Source organism: Bactrocera dorsalis, chromosome 1 (assembly GCF_023373825.1).
Source record: "Bactrocera dorsalis isolate Fly_Bdor chromosome 1, ASM2337382v1, whole genome shotgun sequence".
NCBI lineage: Eukaryota > Metazoa > Arthropoda > Insecta > Diptera > Tephritidae > Bactrocera > Bactrocera dorsalis.
Genome location: NC_064303.1, coordinates 13133563 through 13157301, shown reverse-complemented (window position 1 = coordinate 13157301; position 23739 = coordinate 13133563). Strand labels below are relative to the sequence as shown.

At 38.3% G+C, this 23739-nt stretch overlaps 1 protein-coding gene across 5 annotated transcripts in view; it reads left to right on the top strand.

Moving 5' to 3' along the window:
* The first annotated feature begins 4301 nt into the window (after positions 1–4301).
* LOC115066707 (transcription factor HNF-4 homolog) overlaps positions 4302–23739 on the top strand; it is a 63423-nt gene continuing 43985 nt past the window's right edge. The window contains exons 1-2 of one of the 5 annotated variants that reach the window (XM_049446472.1): positions 4302–4703; positions 23564–23728. In XM_049446472.1, the coding sequence (XP_049302429.1) occupies positions 23641–23728 (88 nt within the window). In that variant the 5' untranslated portion in view covers positions 4302–4703; positions 23564–23640. Of the gene's footprint in view, positions 4704–6957; positions 7554–23563; positions 23729–23739 lie in introns of those variants that run through there. The other 4 variants (XM_049446469.1, XM_049446471.1, XM_049446470.1 and 1 more) reach the window with 4 other exon arrangements.

The window sequence follows — 23739 nt, the reverse complement described above, 5'->3', positions numbered from 1 at the left end:
ATGATTTTTTCTTCTCGAAATTCTATACTTCACTCCCAAAATTATGTTAAACAGTGTAAATAGTTTAGACAAGAAATAAAACTGCAAACCTCAAAAGACAGATAAAGAAAGAATTCATGGAAAGTTATTCACGACGTAATATCTTTTTATTGTTGGCCACCCGTTCCCCGAAGAAATCACTTTATTAAACATACTATATTTATGTATGTCAAACAAACTATTTGCTGAAGATTTATGGACTTTATAGACTTCAATACGTTTGAGTATACACGCGTACCACCAATTATGGTATCGTATTGCCATTTATAATATCCAGAATTGTAATAAATTTTATGAAGGCCTATTTGATAAGGTTCGATAAACATAAAAGAACGTCTGAATTATTTATTCGCATCGATTTATTACATAAGAGCGGTTATTTCATCAGTCTAGGCTGATTGCTAAATAATATTTGTCAAAAAAGTTCTCCAAAAACTCTGCAAACTAGACTTTCCACATGTTCTCTGAGAAAAACCTTTGGTAATTAGTCATAATGATGATACCTACTTATGTTTGTATGTATTTAAATGGCTGGAGAGTTCAGATACTTCCCTTTTATGCAATGTAAGACTTATTACTATGAACAAAAAATAGTAAAACTTTGTTTATAATCAATCAAAGTAATCCCTCTTGGCCCCAATATACAGGTATTTGTACCTACTTTTTTTCCAATTCTCGAAACGGTTGTTAAAGTCAAGTACCCAGTATCTATAGTTGGCTTTTTGCCACAAATATGGGTCAATGTCAATGAGGTCAATCGATAATCGAAGAAAACTGTCAATATAACCTTGAATTTTGACCTGCTTTGGCTTAGTTTCTCAGCTTCGGCTCACCTTTGCCACGTTATTCGGCCGATTGACTGTCTGTTTCCGGGTCGTAAGCAATCCGGGCATTCTGGACGTGTTTCGCCGTCAACGCGTTCTCGACTCTCCTTCAATAATTCGTGCCAGTCAATTATCTCCGAAGGCCTTTTCCAACATTCTGAACGTTTCGGCACCAGAAATTTTATTCTGCATACAAAATTGAATGGACTTCTTTGTTGAATAATAATGGGTTTCACGATAATCGAAGGTTGAGAGTTGAACTACATTTTTAACATACAATCAACAAGTTCATTATATTTTTCGATAATTAAAACATGTCTCATATTATGATTTGTGTTCAAAAGGAACTATTATAAGGAGCTTCTGGCTAAGATATGAATTTGAAGCTGTAAGATTAGCATCTATGATCGATCATAATCTGATAATAATGTTTCCTTAACCTCAGATTTTCATTTGTCCAAGAAACAAGCCCATAAATCAACGAGAATATTTCCTAGCGGGTTAACACATCTCTACCTACCTCTCTAATCTATTTGTAGGTAATAATCATTATTGCTATAAACATTCTCTTTGCTTCTTTTATCATTAGTAAAAGAACTATTATGTATTGCGTTCAACGATTAAATATTTAAGATACGTACATATATACTTTCGTATTCGTCAATGATGATAAGAAAATATGCGATTTCTTACCCAAACATCTGTTTAGCGGAAGATTTGAGCAGAAAGCAATATTTTCGAGGAACAAATAATGTGTGTCTAGCATTTTCGAAACGATAAGACTTCTCATCGAAAATCATAAAAAGTTTGTATAATGAATGTGTTTTGAAATTGTTTCTGTATTTCGTATTATTTGAGTAGTAAGCATTGACTGAAAATCAAACTGTAAAGGAAAGGTGGTCTGTTATATATGTAGATAATAAGTTTGACCTACGGTAATGGAAATATACATAAGTACATATGTAAGTATATAGTATACATCTAAAGGCAACGAAAGTTTCATTCCAAAGTCCGAGAATCTCCTCCTAGCTCTTTAGGTTTTCTTTAATGGAATACTTTATATTACTTAACGCTAGAGAAAATAGAGACCCATTGAACAAATATGAAAGTTTATTAGAGCTTATAATTTAGTTGTAGAGTTAAGTTTTGTTTTCTGAATGTGATCCGTGATCTTCGATACCACGCTAATTGCCAGAACAGTGATCTTCCTCGAAGTTATTTGTCGCCGATATTCACTGGTACTTTAATCCATATATATATTTATTATATATATATTTGAAGTTGATGGAACTAGCTAAGAGAGTACTAATTCTTCGTAAAACTTATATCTGGCTGGAATTCCCTGAACTTTAATTCAATGAATCAAAATCAAAAGTTGGTTTGTGCTGCGTTTGATAGTCTGTACCCCTACCCTTAGCTACTTCATCATAAGACTCGATTGGATACCAGGACACAGCGGATTTGTGGGTTACTGCAAAGCCGATTAACTGGCAAGAGCCACCATCGATCGATCGATCACATCGAAATGAGACCGAATTGGATATACTGGTATTTTGCGTTCGAGCACCGGGCCAATATACCTCAAGTGCGCTTAACAGACATTGGTCAATCGTGAGATATACTCTACTACTTGCCTTTGTTTAGCGAAGTTCATCTTGTAATCGTGGGAGTTCCCACTGGATACTGTTCAATAGGCATTCATAGGGTAAGGATAAAGTCTAGTCTTACACAAGTTAGCAAAGCAATTTTTGCTCCAATAACCATTCTAAGCTAGACTGAGGTTGAAATATCTCGACAGCCTTATCTTCGACGAACCAGGAGGCATTGCCAAAGCTGATATTACTTGTAGATCTCTGATCAAATTTGTGAAAGGCTCAAAGCGCTTCGCTGGTTTATGAGGAACTTATGATCAATTATATAGAAGATTTAAGTACCAAAACTGACAGACGTCCAAGTCTCTGTAAGAACCGACCTCTTAACATAACTTAACTCCTACATACCGTATCCGAACGCGCTCATTACCAAGTTATAGCCGCAACATTCTCAAGTCACTAGCCATCAGCAACAGGGACAAGGCCCAAAACCATTGCGGGCCAATTACAAGCCAATTGGCAGTGCAAATATGGTCAACTGGATGCAGCTAGATGCAGTTGTAGAACGTTTAGACCCGTCTCAACGTTACAACACCGCACTCCGGAAAGGTACAGGATGTTTATTCTCCTTTTTAGTCTCCTATTAAACATCTCTATAATGAGGAATTCCTGATCCAGTATAGAGTAAAGTCTCTGATGCCATAATACTTTTGTATTTCAAATATTTGCTTTCTTGACAGTTATACCTTAGTTAAAGTGAAAGTTCATTCCCAAAAGGACTAGCACATCCAAAATGAAAATTGTAGGAGGTTCGACAAAAGACTGAAATCCATATTTATTTCCTTAATGCCCACATAACCCGATCGGTAAAAGGATGTAGTTATGTGCAGAAGTTTACACAAGTGAGGAAAGTTTGTGAGTGCCATTTACTTGGGAGTGGCGGAAACAACTATATAATGGCTCAAGCAGTCCACAACTTCCGGTCTTATACCAAGTAATCTCTGGTAAGCCTAAGAACATCCGTTTGATGGTGAGCTGAAGTAAACTTGTAAACTGACGTCGAGCAATACCAAAAGCACCGCCAGGATCGGGAAAAACCTCTCCGAGCCGTTCGGTACCAAACGAGGTTTCAGAGAAGGGGACTCTCTTTTCTGCCACTTCCTCTATCTACTCTTGGAGAAAATAAATCAAGCTGCAGAACTAAATAAAGAAGGTACCATATTCTATAAGGGTTCGCGTCCGCGAAGATATTCATATCATTGGCATCAAAACCGCGTCGTTAGTTCTGCCTTCTCCAAAATGGATAAGGAAGCGAAGCAAATGGGTCTGGTAGTGAACGAGGGCAAGACGAAATATCTCCTGTCATCAAACAAACAGTCGGCGCACTCCCGACCTGGAATTCCCAAGTGGCTATAAACTCGTAGTTAAATTGAAAATTCAAAAGCGCCAGCACAAACCGCCAACCTCAAGCGGATATGATCATCAGCCGCGCCGAAAAGTATGCAACAAGTGGATGCTAAGTGCCTAATAAGCTCATACACATACACAGCAGTCGCATTCTTTCTGTGTCTGTATGCAGTTGGGGGTCACTGTATGCCAACCAGCAATCGTCATCACACTCTAACGCAAGTTGCTAGCGCCCCACTCAAGTCAAAACACATTCTAGATGTTTCGCGTGCCAACACTAACACAAATACATATGTATGTATGTATTTAAGTGAACCGCGGCGATCCACACATGCAAAACCGACGACAAAAACGCCACGCCGTCACAGCAATGCAACGAACTATTGATCAACAACCGGGCCGTAGATGCTCAAATAAATTGCCGCTGCAGCTGGTGCTCTTGTTACTCTCTGTTGCACTGTGTGTGTGTGTGTCAGCGGCAAATGGTGGGCTGTGCGGTGGCGCTTATTAATATTGCTATTTTCGTGTTTGTTGCATTGCTTGCTTTTCCCTCAACGACGACAACATCGTAAACGCAATACACGACGGTCGCAGTCGCTGCGTTGACCGCGCAGCGTTCCGCCAGCCAGCAGCATTGGTGATTTCTCGGCTCTTGCGGCTTTTAGTTGGTCGCTGAGTGAGCATTAATAAACGCTAACCACACGCTACGTTCCGATCGTCGTGTTATTGTACTGTTGTTATTTTCGTTGTCGTACGCCGCGCTCGCATCGCATTGACTCATTGACTCGGTTGGCGTTGTCGATTCGTTCGTCGGGCCCTGTGGCTCGTCATCAACAGCACGGTTGGTGTTTTTGTTATTGTTTTTGGCTTAGGATTTTTGCCTCAACTGATATTACTATATATATTTTATACTTGTTTATTTTACGCTGTCGCCTTTTCGCACCGTTGTTCTAACGCGCACACACACACGCACATGCAGGCGTTTAAGCTCAAACTCTCTTTTGTCTCGGCGTTTCTTAATCGCCTTTGGCTGCCATTATCGTGTTTTGTTTTGTGACATTTTCGGTGTTGTTGTTGATGTTGTTGTTATTATTATTGTTGTTGTTATTTACTATTGTTCTTGTTATCATTAGTGCAGTGAAAAACAATTTAACTTATCAACGTTGAAATTTTGCTCAGAATCAAGTGGCTGCGCACTCTTCTCCACGCTTGTGCGCTCTCAAGTGTGTTTTTTGTTGTTTATTATACCCTCAACAGGGTATATTAAGTTTCCAGCGAAGTAACACCCAGGAGAAAACGTCGGTTACCCTATAAAATATGCTGGGTTGTCAAAAAAGTCTTGCGGTATTTTTATTGAATCAATTCGTGTGGCACCCATAAATCGAGCTTCTTAGTGACTCCAAGCTTCTTCAAATGGTTTATAACGGTTTGATGACTACTATGCCGGTCTCTTTCGACCAATTCAGCGATTTTATCTCAATTTTCGACGACAGGCCTTCCGGAGCGTGGCGCATCTTCGACCACCTCTACACCAGAACGAAAACGTTGAAACCATCGTTGTGCGGTGGAAATGGAAACTCTTTCAAATGTTGGCCGCGGCTACGTTTTCGATGACTCGTTCGAGCATTTCAAGTGGTAACTGGCGAATGACACGCGTGGTGTTTTGCTCCAAGGACTGAATCGGAGCGGGATTGTCCGCATAGACTTTAAACTTTACATATTCCCAAAAGAAAAAGTCTCACGGTGTGATATCACACCATCTTGGTGGCCAATCAACCGGTCCAAAGCGTGAACTGATCTGCTCACCAAAGTGTTCTCTCAATAAATCCACTGATTGACGCTATGTGCGGGCAGTGGCGCCTTCTTGTTGAAACCAAATGTCGCTGAGATCACGAGCTTCAATTTCAGATATCAAATAATGGGTTATCATGGCGCGATAACGGTCGTCATTGATGGTTACGTTTTCACCGGCATCATTTTTGAAGAAATACAGACCGATGATTCAACCGGCCCACAAGCCACACCAAGCCGGTTTTTTCTGGATAAAATGACAGCTCTTGAATCTCTTCAGGTTGCTGTTCGTACCTAATGCTCCATTTTTGCTAGTTGACATACCCATTGAGCTAGAAATTGGCGTCATCGGCGAAAAAAATTTATCTCGAAAACGTTGGATCTTTTTGGAACTAATCAAGAGCCCATAGAGCGAGTCGATGTCGCTCAGGAAGGTCCAGTGGCTTCAGTTTTTCCACCAGCTGTATTTTGAACGCTTTCAATTTAAGATCTCGACGTAAAATGCGCCAAGTCGTTCCATATTTAGTCCGAGTTGCTGCGAACGGCGTCAAATCGTCAGAGCGTGGTCTCAGCTACTGCTGAGCTCTGGACGTGGTCTATTACGTCGATTATTATCCAACAATGATTGCTGGGTCTCAAGGTGGTGATGGTGTTGCCAAGAGTGCGTTCAGTAGGCCGGTTATGTTTGACCATAAGTTGAGCGAAGCGCGCGAAATACATTCTTACTTGGTTTACCCTTTACTATAGCATATAGCTGCCATGCAAACGGAATGGCCAAAATTAAGTTCTTATATGGAAAAAATTGTATTTGTGTAGGGTATTCCATCAACGGTGCATCCGAAGTTCACTTTTTTTTCTTGGCTTTATTTAAATTATTTCACTTACTCTTTGTCATATTGTTTTTAAGCGATTAAATAACAAAAATACACCGCAACAAGTGGTTTCCTTAAAAGAAACAAAAAAACTGTTGTTACTCTATAAAAATTTCAGTGATAAAAAGTGATTGAGTCGACTAGCCCATTGATTAGCGCGACGCAGCGGCACTAAGTGAATAAATGAGATAGTGAGTGAACGCGGCTGTGGGAGTGCAACTGTGAGTGGGTTTGTGAGAACGTCAATGAGTGCGTCAGTGAATGCCTCTATGACTGCGCGAGTGTTTCAATGAGAGTGAATGAGTGCGTCCAACAGTGAGTGAGGGCGTACAAAAATGAGTGAGCGCGTTCAATAGTAAGTGAGCGCGTCCAACAGCGAGTGAGTGCGCCCGAAAGTGCGTTAGTGCGCTCCTGTTTAAGCAGCGAAGTGAGCAAGTGCGTTAGCCAGCTAGCACTAAGTGAGTCTAGCTGAAAAAAAATAACAGCAGTCAAGACAGATAGACAAAGCGCACAACGAGTGGGCAAAAGAAAAGCATATTGAGACTTGCGGAAAGCAATGTATGCGCATAAAGGCAGCTGAACGATAGGACAAACGTCAAGAAAGCAAAATAAAGAACTGCATTAATAACGTGAACGTGTGTGACAAAACATACATATGTATATACGATGTTTTTGCAATCGTTGAACACTTTTCTGCTCGTCTAAGTCAATTTGCAAACTTATACAATATTTAGAAAAGAAGCAAATACTAAAATAACGCTGCATATCTGCGCTTTTGTCTTTTCCTAGTGTCATTGTTGTTTGTCTAGATTGCGCTTTGGCTGTTGTCTAGCGTTGCCGACACTGCCGCCGACGGACGTATTGACGCTTGTTGCGGCGCTATTGGCTTAGTTGTGCTTTCGTCTCTTCGGCAGGTACAGTAAAAAAGTTGTTGTGTGCCGCATTGGTGTTGTGACAAAGCAGAAGAAAGAAGAGAATTACAAAAAGTGAAATAATAAAAATAAAAATATATAAATAGCGGAGAAAAAGTAAGCAAAATATGCCACGAGCTTTAATTAGTGTGAGGGTTATATTAAAAAATTATTATTATTTAATTAAAAAAATTATTAAAAAATTGCAACAAACGAAAAACACAAGAAAGTGCAAGCCATTCAAGTGAATCAGTGTGTCTGAAAGCGCAGAATTGCATTTCGCTGCAGTTTCGGCTTACGCGGCGACTAAATGAGTGCGAGAGTGAGTGTGTGTGTGTGAGTGTGCTAAAGACCCCCTAGCAAAAGTTCAATAATTTTAGTGAAGCAAAACGAACACAAAGAAACAAAAACAAACACACAAAATACAAAAACAACACTAACCAAAAATACAAAAACAACAATAACAAATAATAAAAAATTACAATAACAAAAACAAAAACAACAAATAATACAAAATTACAACAACAACAATAACAAAAATACAAACACGAATTAACAACAACAAAAAAATACAAAAATAACAATTTCAAAAAATAAAAAATTATAAAAACAACAAAAAAGCATACCAAAACGAAATAAATACAAAATACAAAACGAAAATGAAATGCAAAAACTAAAATAACAATTTCGAAAAATAAAAGAAATATAGTAACAACAATAAAATACGAAAGCAAAAAAATGGAAAAAAACCAAAGAAAAACAGCAACAGCAAAAGCAAAAATTACAAAAATAACAAAAACAATGGAAAAATTATAAAAACAACAATAAAAAATACGAAAGCAAAAAATGTGAAAAAACCCAAAGAAAAACAACAACAACAAAAGCAAAAATTACAATAAAAATACAAATAACAAAATAACAAAAATGAAAAAATTATAAAAACAACAATAAAAAATATTATATAATTATTTCAAAAACAACGCGAATTAACAACAATAATAAAAAATACAAAAATAACAATTTAAAAAAAAAGAAAATATTATAAAAACAACAATAAAAAAAGCGAAAAAAAAATACCAAGACGAAAAACAATAACAAAAATGCAAAAACAAAACTAACAAAAAATTATAAAAACAACAATAACAAAATTAACAACAACAATAAAAAATACAAAAATAAGAATTTAAAAAAAGAAAAAATTATAAAAACAACAATAAAAAATACCAAAGCGAAAAAACAAAAAAAATACCAAAACGAAAAACAACAACAACAAGTGCAATAACAAAGCTTAAGCACAGCAAATATTCTGAGCAGCAAAAAACGCTGCGTTTTAAAAAGCGCTGTGTTTTAAAAAGCGACTTGAGGTGTCAGCAACAACAATTTTTAATATAAAAAACTCAAAAATAATAATAAAACAACAAAAAAATTTAAAAAAATACCCACAAAAATACAATTATGCAGCTTTGAAGTGTATTTTTTATTTGTTTTCAGCGCTTATTTATAAAATTTGCTTTGCACAGAGCGCTAAATATACGCACAACTACACGAACATACAAAAACACAAATATACAACAGTACAAACATACAGAAACACATTTTTACAAACAAAACCACATTCATCCATACCATCACACATCAAAGCATATACAATCACACACACATATTTTCAAGCAATTCGCAAACATGCCCCCACAACGACGAATATGAGTGTGAATATGACAGCCAATTTATGCTACGTAACGTCAAAAACAAAAACAACACATACACTTGCAAGTCGCTACAAACAAACACACACTCTAGCAAACGTCTTAGTTAAGCAAGCATGCAGACGTAACTTGGCGCTGCGCTGCTGTCGGCTTTGGCTAACGCATGTGCGACTGTGTGTGTTTGTGGAACGCGTTTGTGTAAGCGCATGTGCCACACCAATGTTTGTGCATGTGTTTGTGAGCGGTTTTGCCGCGATCGTGCCAGCAGTGGCACAGTGTGTCATTTATGTGAAAGTTTGAACAGAAAATATATTTAAAAGAAAATTGAATTTTTTGTGTGTAAAATTAAAAAGAAAATATATATTTTTATATGAAAACAAGAGAAAATTTTTATGTCAAAATTAAAGCTAAGAACTTGATGTAAAATAATTAGACAAAACTTTCTTAATAAAAAAAAAATTGAGTATAAAATTTTAGTAAATATAAATAAGATTTGAAAGCTAAAATTATTGCTTAAAATATAAAAAAATATGGTGACAAAAATGTTGATTACTATAGAAATCAATTCAATTTTTAAACAATTCTTCTTCATAAAATATTTAACCAATAAAGTCATGGAATAAATATTTCGAATAATATTATAATTAACGAAAACCGTAGGAAAACGTAGACCAACTTGGGCACACTCCAATATATTTTCGTAATATTCTATAACTATAACATAAGTCGTTTCTCTTTTCGCTATTTGGCCAATTCAAGATACCAAGTGTAACCAAGCCCTTCTCCACCTGATCTCTCCAACGTAATGGAGGTCTTCCTCTTTCTCTACTGCCTCGAATACTCTCAGAGCTAGAATGTTTTCATCCATTCAGAGACATGATCTAGCCAGCGTAGTCGCAGTCCCTTAATTCGCTAAACTATGTCAATACCGGCGTATGTCTCGTACAGATCATCGTTCCATCAACTGCGGTATTTGTCGTAGCTAATGCCCAATAGACCATAAATCTTCCGCAGAAATGTTCTCTCGTAAACTCGTAACGCTGACTCATCAGATATTGTCATCGTCCATGTCTCTGCACCGTATAGCAGGACGAGGACGATGAGTGATTTGTAGAATTAGAAGTTTGAAGGAGGCGCACGATAAGAAGTCGCCTTGTCTGAAACCGTGTTTGGTATCGAACGGCTCGGAGAGGTAGCCCCGATCCTAACGGAGCATTCGGTATTGCTCAACCAAATTCAGACATAGGGGCATAAAGGTAGCTTCTTTTCGTGCTGTCAAAAGCAGCATTAAAATCGACGAAAAGGTGGCGTTTGTCAATCCTCTTTTCATGAGTCTTTTCCAATATTTGGAGCATGCCGAATATCTGGTCAGTTGCTGATTTTTCAGGCCTGAAGCCGATCTAATAATGCCCTATCATCTTTTTAACGGTGGGCTTTAATCTATAACACAGTACGCTCGATAGAACCTTAAATGCGTTGAGGAGGCTTATCCCACGGTAATTGGCGCAGATTGTTGGGTCTTCCTTTTTGTGTAGTAGCTTAATTTCCAATCGTTGGGCAAGCTTTGTTATTCTTCAGATGGGTTATTGCTATTCGAACTTCTTCATGGTCGGGCAATGGAACATCTGCTCCATCATCATCAATTGGGGAATCGAGTTCACCATCTGCTGACGTGAGGCTTTCTTTGCCATTCAGCAAGCTGAAGAAGTGTTCCCTCCATAATTTCAGTATGCTCTACAAGAGTATGCTCCGGTCTTGAAACCTTCTATTAGTCGCTATATCTTTTCGTAGAATTTTCTAGCATAACCCCTGTCAGCCAGGTTGCCGAGCTCTTCGCACTCACGCATTCGGCCTGTCTCGATTCCACAATCCGTACTTTTCTCATCGAATAAATTGTTCAGATCGATTGACCATAGCTATGCGGTCTCGAAAGCTTTCGAAATCAATTTTCGCCACTTTTCCGAAACAATCGTAGCTTACAAAGGAGGATGAATGGTCCTTGAGCTTTTATCAGACTTTAACGCTTCCTGTAGTCTAAGTAAATTAGACCAAAGGAAGTCTTAGCTTAAATAAATCGATCCGAAACAGTTAATTTTTATCAAAAATCTCTTCTTTTTCATAAACGACCCACTGTACGTCTTCAAATCGTCACTGCTTTACTTGTGCATGTAACTGAATTTCAGTGCGCATCCCATGTAACGGTAGGAGGACGCAGCGTTGCGCATAAACGGGGAGCGGAAGACGCAGACCAGCGAATCAGTGAAATCGAAATTAATTTAAAAACTCATAAAAGCTGAAACTATTAACTGCATAAGTTCATTGCATACAAGTGTGTAAGAAATAAAATGAAATCTCGTGCGCCGGCAAGCGTTCAATTGAAGCTGAAAATACCGTTATATTGCAATAAATTTCAACCGCTTCCGCAGCATGTGCGCTGCGACCGCTGATTGCATGAATTTTATAATATTATTTTTATTTTTATTTGCACATTCCACATTTTCACATTTTACTCAGTCTGCGGTTGCATATCATTTAGGTTGCAGAAACAAAATGCCGACGTCAATGGGTTCGTAAACAAATTAATTTGCATTTGCATAGACATTGTTTGAACGGCAGTCAAATACTTGAAAACTTGAGAAAAAACAACGAAAACAAATACAATTTTCCAATACTTAATGGCAAAAATTTTCATATTCAAATTTTGCAATATTTGTTGCCTGTCTTTAGTATGTGTACAGTGCTGAGCACTAAAATAAGAACGAAATATTTTAAAAGCATTTAATGGAAATTCAAAGCAAGTTGAATGAGTTAAAAGGAGTTGAAATTGTTTGCCGAATCTTTGGTATCGCAATGATAAGTAAGGTTAGGTTCTATTGCAGCGAGAGACCCACCTAACCCTTGGTTCTTCTTTATTGATGTACACACCGCCGAGTTTATAACAGCGCGCCAGTCGTTTCTTCTTTTTCCGTTTTGGCGTTAATTGGAGATTTCAATTTTAGCCAGGTCCTTCCCCACCTGGGCTTACAAACGGAATGAGGGTCTTCCTCTGCTTCATATAGAAGGAAGAGCGACTTGTAGAACTGGTTCTTTGTTCGTCGAAAGAGGACTGTACCTCTCAATTGCCTACTTATTCTGATGTAGCGCATGTTGGCAAGAGTTATTATGTGTTGGATTTCGAGGCTGACGTGGTTGCTGGTGTTAATTCTGCTTCGAAGATGGAGGAATTAGCTAGGACTTCGAAGTTATGACTCTCAACAGTGACCAAGTCGCAAGTACGACGACTGTTTGTTTGATGACAGGAGATATTTCGTCTTGACTTCGTTCACTACCAGACCCATTTGCTTCGCTTCCTTATCCTGTCTTGAGAAAGCAGAACTAACATCAATATCATCGGCGTAGGCCAGCAGTTGTACACTCTTATAGCAGAATGTACCTTCTCTATTCAGATCTGCATCTCGAATTATTTTCCCCAGGAATAGATTGAAGGAGTCGCACCAAAGGGTCGGGATGGAAAGGTCCTTCCCGATTCTGATAGAGCTTTTCTTGACAGCAACAAGATAATGTTCCGAGTCAATGCTAGGACCTAGCAGCGTATGCATGTATATAAATCTGGAGACGTGACTTCCGTCTATTACAACATAATCAATCTGGTTGGTGGCTTTTCGAAGACTATACATACATATACTTTTTAGGATCTCCGACGTTTCCTTTTGATAGTTACAATCTCCGTGGCAATCTTAATATACCCTGTTCTGAGCATTTAAACAGATAAATTCTGAGCTTAATTGAAACCTTAAGCAGGTGATATTTCAGAGTGTATTTCAAAATATACTTCGACCAAATAAACTATGGGTCTGAACAAAATCTTGGTCTTTCCATGACACCAATTAAAATGCTTGAATTAATATTTAATCTCACTTTCTGATTACCGAAATATTCATACATTAAGATAGCTTTGGTTATGCTCAGGAGTGGCTCCGTTTATTCTTAGAAAGATATCGACATAAAAAGATTCAGCCATGACTGTACTGTCTGTTTAGAAATATGGTTTGTGTTTGGAAAGCTTTCTATCTGTCTCTCTACCTATAGCTCCCTCTCTCTTATACTCTCTCTCTCTCGATCTCTAGATTCTCTCTTAGTTGATAAGGTCAACTTTTCTGGAAAGTTTTCTAACCCTCCCGATCTTCGTATTAGCTATCTAAGACTTCTATCCAGCTGATTCGATCTTGTTGTTATGGATAAAATCTTTGTTTTCCTCAGTATTAAATATTAATGACATTTTTCGGTGAAGACTATAACAAGCCCCAAATACTCGTAATTGATCTAGCCCAAAAGTTCAAGTTGAATTACTGTGAATCACAAACCTAGCTCGGATATGTTTCAACTAACAGAAGACTGGTATTTCCGGGGAGGCCTCATTAATTTGGAAATGAAAACAATGAAAGGAACACTATATTTCCAAAAACAGAAATAAAAGGCGTAATTGTTCAAACTATGAGAAGTACTAAAGTTATTTGAACGAATTAAAAGTGGTGATTTTGGTTAGAAAGGCAAAGATCGTACTGGGCGGGCAAAAAAAGTTCAAAAATGAGGATCCGGAAGCATTGCTTGATGGAGTTTGTTGCCAAAAACAAAAGGAGCTCACAGTACACAGGGTTTGTCCGGAAAGTAATAGAACTGAGTCTATTTAAAAAAAATTGTTAACCAATCGTTACAAATCTTTAAAAACTTTCAAAATAGGCTCCTTCTGCGTAGATGCAGAGCTGAGAGCGTTTTTTCCAAGCATTGAAGGCGTCACGGAAGGCATTCCCAGGAAATGCCTTGAGAGCCAAGGTGCATGCTACTTGGATCCCCTCTGTCGTCTCAAAATGCTTGCACATCTGGGCTGTAGGGCGGCTGCGGAAGAGTTGGGATGACGCATGTTCAAATTTTCTTGGCACACTTCCACTTGCCGCAATTTCTGGTCGTCAGTGAGCACTTTTGGGATCATCTTCGCGTACACCTCGAGCAGGTTCAAGTGCTCCGTCATAATATCATGAACCACAGATTTTGATAAATTTAGCATCTGGGCAATTAAACGATTACTAAGTCGACGGTCTGAGTTTAAAACTTTGAGTACACGAGTTACATTGTCGGTGTTGGTCGAAGTCGCAGGTCTCCCAGCACGGTCTTCATTAGCGACCTCTTCCCGCCCTCCAAAAAGAGCTTCTTGCTAAAACAACATCTGGGTAAGCCTGCTTGATCATATCAAACGTCTCTGTCTACCTACCTCTACTCTAACGAACGCTACATTTTCGGGTTGCACCTCTTACAGAAACACGTCGCGCGAAAATGTTTGTCCTGACTCTCCAGGTGCTCGGAGACAGCTCACCAACCGCTCGTTCGTTAGCTAGGAATGCTCTCTACCGAATCCAATCGATGCGGGCACGCTCCGAAGTACAGTTGCGGCGGAAAAAATTCAGTCTTACTACTTTGGGAGTCACTCAAGCGGTCGTAAGGAATCCGAGTCCACCACAACTCGATAATCAGAGAAAACTGTCAATTTTACTTTGATTTTTGACCTGCTTTGATGTAGTTTTTTCTTTTTTCGGCTTCGGCTCACCTTTGCCGCGATATTCGGCCGATCGTTTGTCTGTTTCCGGGTCGTAAGCATAGATCCAAGACTCATCGCCAGTAAGAATTTGTTTCATGACATCCTGGTAATCGGAGAGCATTATTTCACAGACGTTAACTCGATGCTGTTTTTCCGAAATAATGTAGTGGTTTTGGAATCAATCGTACTTTCACTTTTCTTAGGTCCAAATGATCTTTCAAAATGGTTTTCACTGATGCCTCCAATATTCCCGCGATGCCAGTAAAATTTCTGACTTTTAATCGTCTAATTCCAAGCACCAATTCCTTTATTTTATGGACGTGTTGATCATCAGTTGATCTTGACGGCCGTCTTGGACGTAGTTCGGTTTCTCGATCCTCTTTGAATAATCAAAAACACTTGCTCACGACAAAAAAAATATCACAGAAGGACTTTTTTAACATTCTGAATATGGAGAAAACAGTTTATAATTTTTAGTTATTTATTTCATGAACGTGAACTTAACGCAATGAATCATCTTTATAGCTTCTAAGTTGCAGAGCTTATATTATATTCTAAAATATAAGGCTTTACCAACTAAGACCTACAACAATATCAATGAAAGCTAGATGTCACTTCCCTTAGGTTAGAACAATTTCATGCTGTTTGATTCCACTGCGCGTGGAATTACCCACTTTGTGCACACACACAATTGTAAACCACGTACAGCAAATGTGTGTGTCTTCATTAATGAACATTTGACGTGCACGCAATTTAATTTAGTCGAAATTATTTGAATGAATAGTTGTTGTAACGGGCTCTAAACTAACCCACACACACGTTCAAGTATATTTATAAGTGATATATACAAACACAAATGTGTGCTTGGATATTTGATTACATGAATGCAATTTGTTAAGTGCATATTTACACAAACACTCAAGCGCGTATGTGTGCAAATAAGTATGAGCAACTTTAAATAAAATAAAATTATATTTTATTTGATCGTTTATATGGCGTGATGAACGTAAAAATTGCAGTCCACAAGCTTCTGTAAATGGTTATAAAATATTAAATGTAAATTTTTACTTAAACAAAACGCCATACATACCTTAACTCTAATTGAGAGAATCGCTTTATGATATTGACTTTAAGCAAAATTAAATGCAAGTAAATGGAAAAATGTTATAAAGCCCGTAATTTATTTGCGAACATTCAGAAAGAGTTAAGTTACTAAGCGGCTGGGTAGTGAAGCGGATGACACGGCCTTCAAAAAATTAATTTTTTCCGAATAATGATGACATTTAAATAAATTGTATGCTAATTGTTAGACTATCAACTAGCCTTGACGAGGGGATGGGAAATGCCTTCCGCATCCTCAGTGCTGTCGTCACAGTAACGGTATATGCCACTTGCAGGTCACTAAAAACCCCCTCTCTAAAGAACCGTCGCCCAACTGTGGGACCACATTTGCATTACTTCAGGGTGGCATTCCATTTTTTTCATTAAGATATTTACGATAGCGCACCTGCGTCCAGATGCCGCTTTTTGTTGCGAGTTTCTGGTAAACCTCTCAGTTTGCTTCACTCTCCATCTTGACCTTGATTAAATTGTCCACGTTTATTGGGCCAACCAAGTCTTCTTCGACAGTGCGTTCTCGTTGCCATCGCACTCATTCAAAGAATGTGTGTTCAGCGTTATCTTCTGGCCCATAATTGTATAGCCATGACGGTTTTTCGACTTTTCCCATTCTGTCGAGGTACTTTTTGTTGTATCCTTGACTGGATAACACCTAGGTTGTGTAAAAATCGACTTCTCCAAACTTACGGCTTGTCTAGAAGTTTAGATCGTTTATTAGTCTAGCCGTCCATTTGCGGTGACTCTGATTCTCCCATCTTCATTGCCATGCGGTATCGTGTCTTCCTTCATTCGGCTAATTACGCTCTCCTTGTTTTCGGATGTTTTCTTCAGCACCCACAGCTTTTTCTTTTTGTGTGCAAGAAGGTCAATTGGGGCATTACCGCTTATCACTAATATTGCATCGCCTCACACTGTTCGGTAGACTGATGCAACGCTGAGAGCTGCTTCTAGTATAGCGTTGTAACTGATGTTCCACAAGTTTAGGCCTAGAATGAATTCTTGTGCTGCTCCTGACGTGACCGCTATATGTTGTGATCACTCTCTAGTTTGGTAAAGCAATTATAAGTTACTAAGGCAGCTCCGCACCCTAGCTCTGAGGTAGTCGGGGTTTATAAAGCTTTTCTCTAGAGCGTCGATCATATCCACCTCTCTAGCGCTGTTGAAGACGTTTCGAATATCTAAAGTCGCGAGTAACACAATTCTTTTTTATTTACGTCATGTACGCTTTGCGGCTTCTACACTTTCAATGACGCATATTAGAGTTGATCTGCCGGGTTTAAAACAGGGTTGTCTAGAGGGAGTTGTTCTCTAGCTTCGTTGATAGCCGCTCGAGTCTGGGTTTAGGTAACCTTTTAGAGAGATTTCCGGCTTTGTCAAGCATCCATAGTGGACGATCTGCTGATGGCAATTGGGATCTCCTTTTCACTTAGTAATTAGCACCAGCCGTTTTTTAGGGTTCAGTGAATCTGGCTTCGATTAATTTCATAATACTTCTCTCATAGAAACCCAAATTTCACTAACAAAATCATTCGCCTTAGTTAATCATTTGGATCCAAGTCCGGCCTATAAATTGATACATAATAACCTCCCAATTAAGTACCCTGAGCTTCTGACGTGTCACTATCAATGTGTATGTCCTGATGTTGTCCAGATGGCACACCATTCTTATATAAAGCTGGCCAATTGAGCAATTGATTTCTTCAGACAATCCAATTGTTGACAGTACAAGTCTAAATTAAGAGTTTGGCTGTAGAGAAGCAGCTCATATTTCCTGACAATCACACCATATACTTAGAAAAACTTTTTGATTTTTGTATTAACTCGTTTGGCACCCATACATCCAGTTTCTTTTTGTACCTAGCCTTATTTAAATGGTTCCAAATGGTCTTTTGTGCACTGTTTAACTCCTGGTTAAACGAAACAATGCTTACATGATGGTCCACCTTGACGATTTCCATATTTTGATCGATATCATCGACAATTGGCCTTCCAAGGCGTCTTATTACCCGAACTGAATAGACGAAACCAATATTGTGAGTGATTGGCCGCTATCGTATCAGGACCATAAATAGTATCGACATTTTTTAGTCGCCTGGCTTACGTTGCCATCTTTAAGACAATAAATATGTATGGCGGATTTTCTGGCGGATCGAAGTCGTATCTTTCCAATGCAATATAGCGGAACTAAAAATAATACATTTTCGCGATAACATTTTGCGCCAGACTGAGCGAAACAGCTACGGAAACGAACGCAAAAATTGTAAGAGTGTATGGTGATAATGCTCTTAGTCGTACCCATGCTCACAATGGTTGTCTCCGCGCGCTCCCCGCCCGAAAGAAGCTCGCATGAGCAAGTCGAAGGTAAAAACGATAATTATTGCCTTTTTTGATAGCCGTGGAATCTTTCACAAAGAATTTGTTCCACCGGGGAAAACTGTGAATCAACTCTACTATTGCCAAGTACTCGAAATATTGCAAAAACGAATCAACAGGGTGCGCACAGACATCGCTCGTAACTGAATCCTTCATGACGACAACGCGCCGTGCCACACCGCCTTCAGCGTGTCTCAGTATTTGGGCTCTAAAGGGATCGCCGTCTTGCAAAAGCCGCCTTATTTGCCCGACATGTCACCCTGTGATCAAAGGAACCCATTTTGAGTCGATTACGGACGTCCAGGCGGCCGTGACGAGGGTACTCTCGGACATTCCAGTCGAAGAGTTCCAGAAATGTTACGAAGCATGGAAAAAGCGCTGGAATCGCTGTATAGCTGCTCAAGGGACTACTTTGAAGGGGATGGCAGAGTTGTAGAATAATTTTCAAATATACGGTTTTTATGGAATCAGTCTCATTACTTAATTGTCATACCTCGTATAGCAGAAACTGTCATACAAACTGTTCGACCGAAATCAAGCCGTTGTATGGGAAACTTTTTTGCTTGACAAATTATTTTCGCGAAATTTGGCATAGGTCATTGTCCGACACAACACTATAATATCCGAACATCTTGTTCAGATCAAACCGCCATAACTTCAGAATCAAAATAAATGTCTTTTTATGCCCTTTTATGATATAAGATGACGATGCAACCGCTCCGTAAGTGACCTGATTTCTAGCAACAATTTCTTCAACCTAACCTAACTTTATGGACTTATTGACGACTATTAAACTGAGACTAACAAAAACAACATTAAATTAAGTATAATTATCTATAAACTCAGCTGCGTCTCAACAAGAGAATTCTCTAAGCTTCTTAAGGCTCACAAGCCATTGAGTACACTGTGTGACCAATTTCACTCAACATGTGCAGACGGGGGTTTACAGTTGCTACTTTTACTTTCAACAAGAATTACTAATCCCGACAAAGTCAAAGTAAAATACACGCTACACACTAGTATGTATGTATGTGTATATGGATGTGTGCTTCGTACGCTTGGCTACACAATGAAATGCGATCTCGGACGCCTTCGCGCCGCATTGAAGTGTGTAATGCAGAGCACACTCGAGATAAGGATTTCAATTCACACTACCATACACAGACTTACACTTGCATGTACATATATACATTTATATGTTTATATGTATGTACATATATAATTTGATACGTATGTATGTTTGCTCAGCAAAACAAAGCGCTTAATGAGTCAACTAAATATTTGTTTGTGTCTTTGTATGCTTCATAAAAATATGAAATTGATAAAAATCGCTGTTGCTATTGTTATTGTTGTTTTTATCACAAAACTGCATGAAATCATGTTTTATTTCATTTTACAATCTTCTTCAAAGTGCTTGTGTTGGTGTGTGTGTTTATGATTGGTTTTATTATTGTTACTACATGCACGCACCTAATCTACGGAGAATGTGTGAACATGTACATATGTGTGTGTGTTGGTTGATGATGTCCTCTTTGTCTGCAACTAAATCGCCACTTTGTGTTATCAGTGCAATAATAAAGTTTATGGCTGGTTTTCTTCGCTTCTTTGTGCATATTTTTCTTGTATTTCTTTCTCATGTATTTACATACATACATATGTATATTTGTGTTAGATACAGTGGCGTATCTAAAGAGGAAATTTTAGGTATCTCGGACCACCTTATGGGAGTATTGGTACGTAATTGCCTGAATAAATTTCCTCCTTCCTTCTAATTCAAATGTCTTTTCAAGTTCAAGCGTCAAATGTCAGCAATCATTGCGTTTGATGAGTGCTCAACTGGTCGTATCAAAAGCTACAAGGTCTGATCGTCGACTTAAATCTTGTACCACGGGGACCAGTTAGTGCTTAGAGTTCGCTAATATCTGCTCATTGGGTTAGGCTCTTTGAGAAGATTCGTGGTGAGTGTGGTTTAAACCCAAAGGCAGGTAGAATTGAAAATCCATTAAGGTCGTAGGTGCTAAGGAGAACTGTTCTATATTCTTATCTGCTTAACTCATAAACCCATGTCTCATCGGCAGTTATAATGCTCTCCATGAATGTGGGACAGAGATCTGTTTACGGAACTCTTTTTTGAAAAAATTTAGCTTCATCGAGAAGGGTCGAGCAGGAACTCGTTTCATACCCAAAATAGCCACCAAAACCATTCGAAAGGACTCGCGAGAGAGTTCGAGCAGTGTTAGAGAATACTTGCCTGACGATTTTCAAAGACCATATTCTACACTTTTTTAATACCTAATTTCATCAGTTGCAGGTCGTTCAGAACGAGGCATGTCTTCAACGGTCTCTCGAGCGTCTTTGAAGGTTTTGTACCGCGCGTAGGCTTATGTTTTTGCTAAAACTAAATCCACTAAGCCTTTTCCAACATTTGCAATGATTCCGCAAATATTTTCGTTAGTAATACAAAATATGAGACAAATTCTTTGTTCGATATTTTTATGCATTGCAAAAATCACAACGCTCTACTGAGCGGTACCGGCTTAAGCAGCTACTGGGAACAAACTGGTTGACAGATCACGCTCATATTTGGCATAGTAATTAAGAACAGTCCTACCAACTTTTCGGGTGCTTTTTAGTCACAATATATGTTTCTGAAAAGAAGTCAACGTCAAATGTGTATAAATAACTTGACTAAAGAAACGTCCCTGATTGAATTGGTAGTCTGTTAAAGAGATCTGGTACAGAAAGATAACGAGAATATTATAAACAGAGTGTATTTACATCGTAACTACTGACTCTTTCTGTTTTCTTGGGACCAGCTATTCAAAAGTTATTGTTCACATTGAAACCAAAATTATAACTTCACAAGTCATTCATCTAACACGTCCTAATGCCTTAGGCATATGCGTGGGCCCTTGCGACAAGTCATGAACCAACTATTTCCATTGAATCCAGCAAACTACGATTAACTATGCTGCACTTCTTCCGGCATATCACCAACTCACCAACTGAGTCGTTTGCTTGAGTCGTGCCGAAAGCAGTCGGAAGTCAGACATAACCGGAATGAGCTCGGATTTTTATCAAGAGGCTATATAGCAAATATTGTTGCATATAGCCCATATTAGCGACGCATTCTAAAGAATGATAAATTTCGAGGTTCCCTAATTTTGAAAAGGAAAAACACAGAAACTTAAAATTTAATGAGGACTGAATGAAAAAACGTTTCTTGGCGTTTATTTTTTTGAAGATTATTTCTTTCAAATTTTAGCCGCGACTACGTCTCAGATGGTCTTCTTGGGATTGTCCGAATAGATTTTAGACTTTATATATCTCCACAGGAAAAAGTCTAACGGTGTGATATCAGAGGGTCTTGGTGGCCAATCGACTGGCTTAAAACGTCAAATTATCTACTATCACCGAGGTGTTCTCTTAATAACCCCATTGATTGATGCGATGTGTGGGAAATGGCGCTGTCTTGTTGAAACCAAATGTCGCCGATATCATGCGATTCAATTTCAGGCGTCGAATAGTCGATTTTCATAGCGCGATAACGGTCGCCATTGACGGTTACGTTCTCATCGGCATAATTTTTGAGGAAATATGGACCGAGGATTCCACCGGATTATAGACCACACCAAACTGTTTTTTTTCAGGATGAAATGCCAGTTCTTGAATCTTTGCAGGTTGCTTTTCTTCTCAAATGCGGAAATTTTATTTGTTTATATACCCATTGATCCAAAAAAGGGCATCGCTGAAAAAATTTTGGCTCGAAAAAGTAGGATCTTCTTTGAACTTTTCAAGAGCTCATAAAGCGAAGAGCTTGTCGCTAAGAAGGTCGAGAGGCTTCAGTTTTTGCGCAAGCTGTTTTTTTATACTCGTATGATTTCAATTTAAGATCTCAATGTAAAATGCCCCAAGGCGTTCATACGTCAGTCGGAATTGCTGTCAACAGCGCCGAATTGACTCTTCACGGTTTTCGTGTACACTCTCAGCTCCGGCTGCTCTATTTTCTTCACTGCGTGCTGGACGTGATCTATTCGGCCGAATATCATTCAATAATGAATGCTGGGTCTCAAGATGGTTGATGGTGTTGCGAATAGTACGTTTAGTAGGCCGATCATATTGACCATAAGTTGAGCGAAGCGCGTGAAATAAACTCTTTACAGCACGTGAAATTTTTGTAATAAAGTTGAACGATTTGTATACGTTGTTCAGGCGTAAATATTCCCATGATGAAATGCCAAAGAATACTGAAAAAAATAGCATGACAACTTGACACGACGCACGCGTGATCTGTCGAAAAAAAGCTATAAAAAAGTACCTTTACATCGATCGCCCGTTAGTAAAGAAATTCAGAGAGTGGGTGTTTCTGGTAACAGTGCTTCATTGTACCTAAAATAGATAAAATCGGGACAATACCTGCGCTAGCCCTCAAATACCTAATACAAGAATTTTCAAATTTCTGATTGACTTTTTACCGTACGCAAAGACTGAATTATCTTAACGAAACTCAGAGAGGGACTTTTTTTGGGTAATAATATTGTATTAGCTACCCAAAACCCCTACTCGAAAACTTTCTGATTCCGACTGTGCTTATAAATACTGATGCATATAAATAAGCGTACAAATATCTATAATATATACATATAAATATGTATGTATATTTACTTCAACACATTTTTTAGTCCACAAAAGTACATACCTACAAACAAGCGTATAAATATTTATAAACTTTTTATTGAGTAATTTTTTTTTATCCATTTGTAACACCTTGCTAAGACTGCCGTATACATACATATGCATGCAACCCATTCTTAAGACCTTTTTTGATCCCGTCGCATTAATTATTGTGTACGTCGCCGTGTGGGGTTTCTGAAATTTCCATTTTATTATTATCGCAAACAATTTAAAATTCCTATTTGCGTATGTCATTGAAGAAAAAGTAAGGAAAATGAGACAAACAGTGGAAAAAGTAAAATAAAAGTAGGCACAAAAACAAAAAGGAAATTATGCAAGACAGTGTCCACTGGGCCTAGTTGTAAGGGCCCAACGCGCTCGTAACCTTGTCACCTGAGTTGAATGGCTCGCCTTCAGTCGGCTGGGTTGGCTATCGGTTGGTTTTATGCACCCGCAATTAAATTGCTTCGATTAGCTATTAACTACAGACACATACATATCTATATTCATACATATGTATGTATGTATTTAGAGTTGTAAATACATATGTATATATACACTTTTATTATATTTATTTTCTACTGAAATATCATATTTGCTAATTACACTCATAAAATCCTAATCGTAAAATAATAACCGTTTCTTCTTCTTGTACTTTACAGTTAAGTAATTTATGAGTGGAATTGTCAGGAAAATGGCGTTTTGTTGATTTGTATTTGTGGTCAAAACGGAGAAAAAAATGAAGGACCCAAAGGAACTTTTACAAGAAGTTAACATAGAAGTAAATAATAAAATGGAGAATTTGGAAGGCGATTCAAATGACAGAGGTGAGTGAATA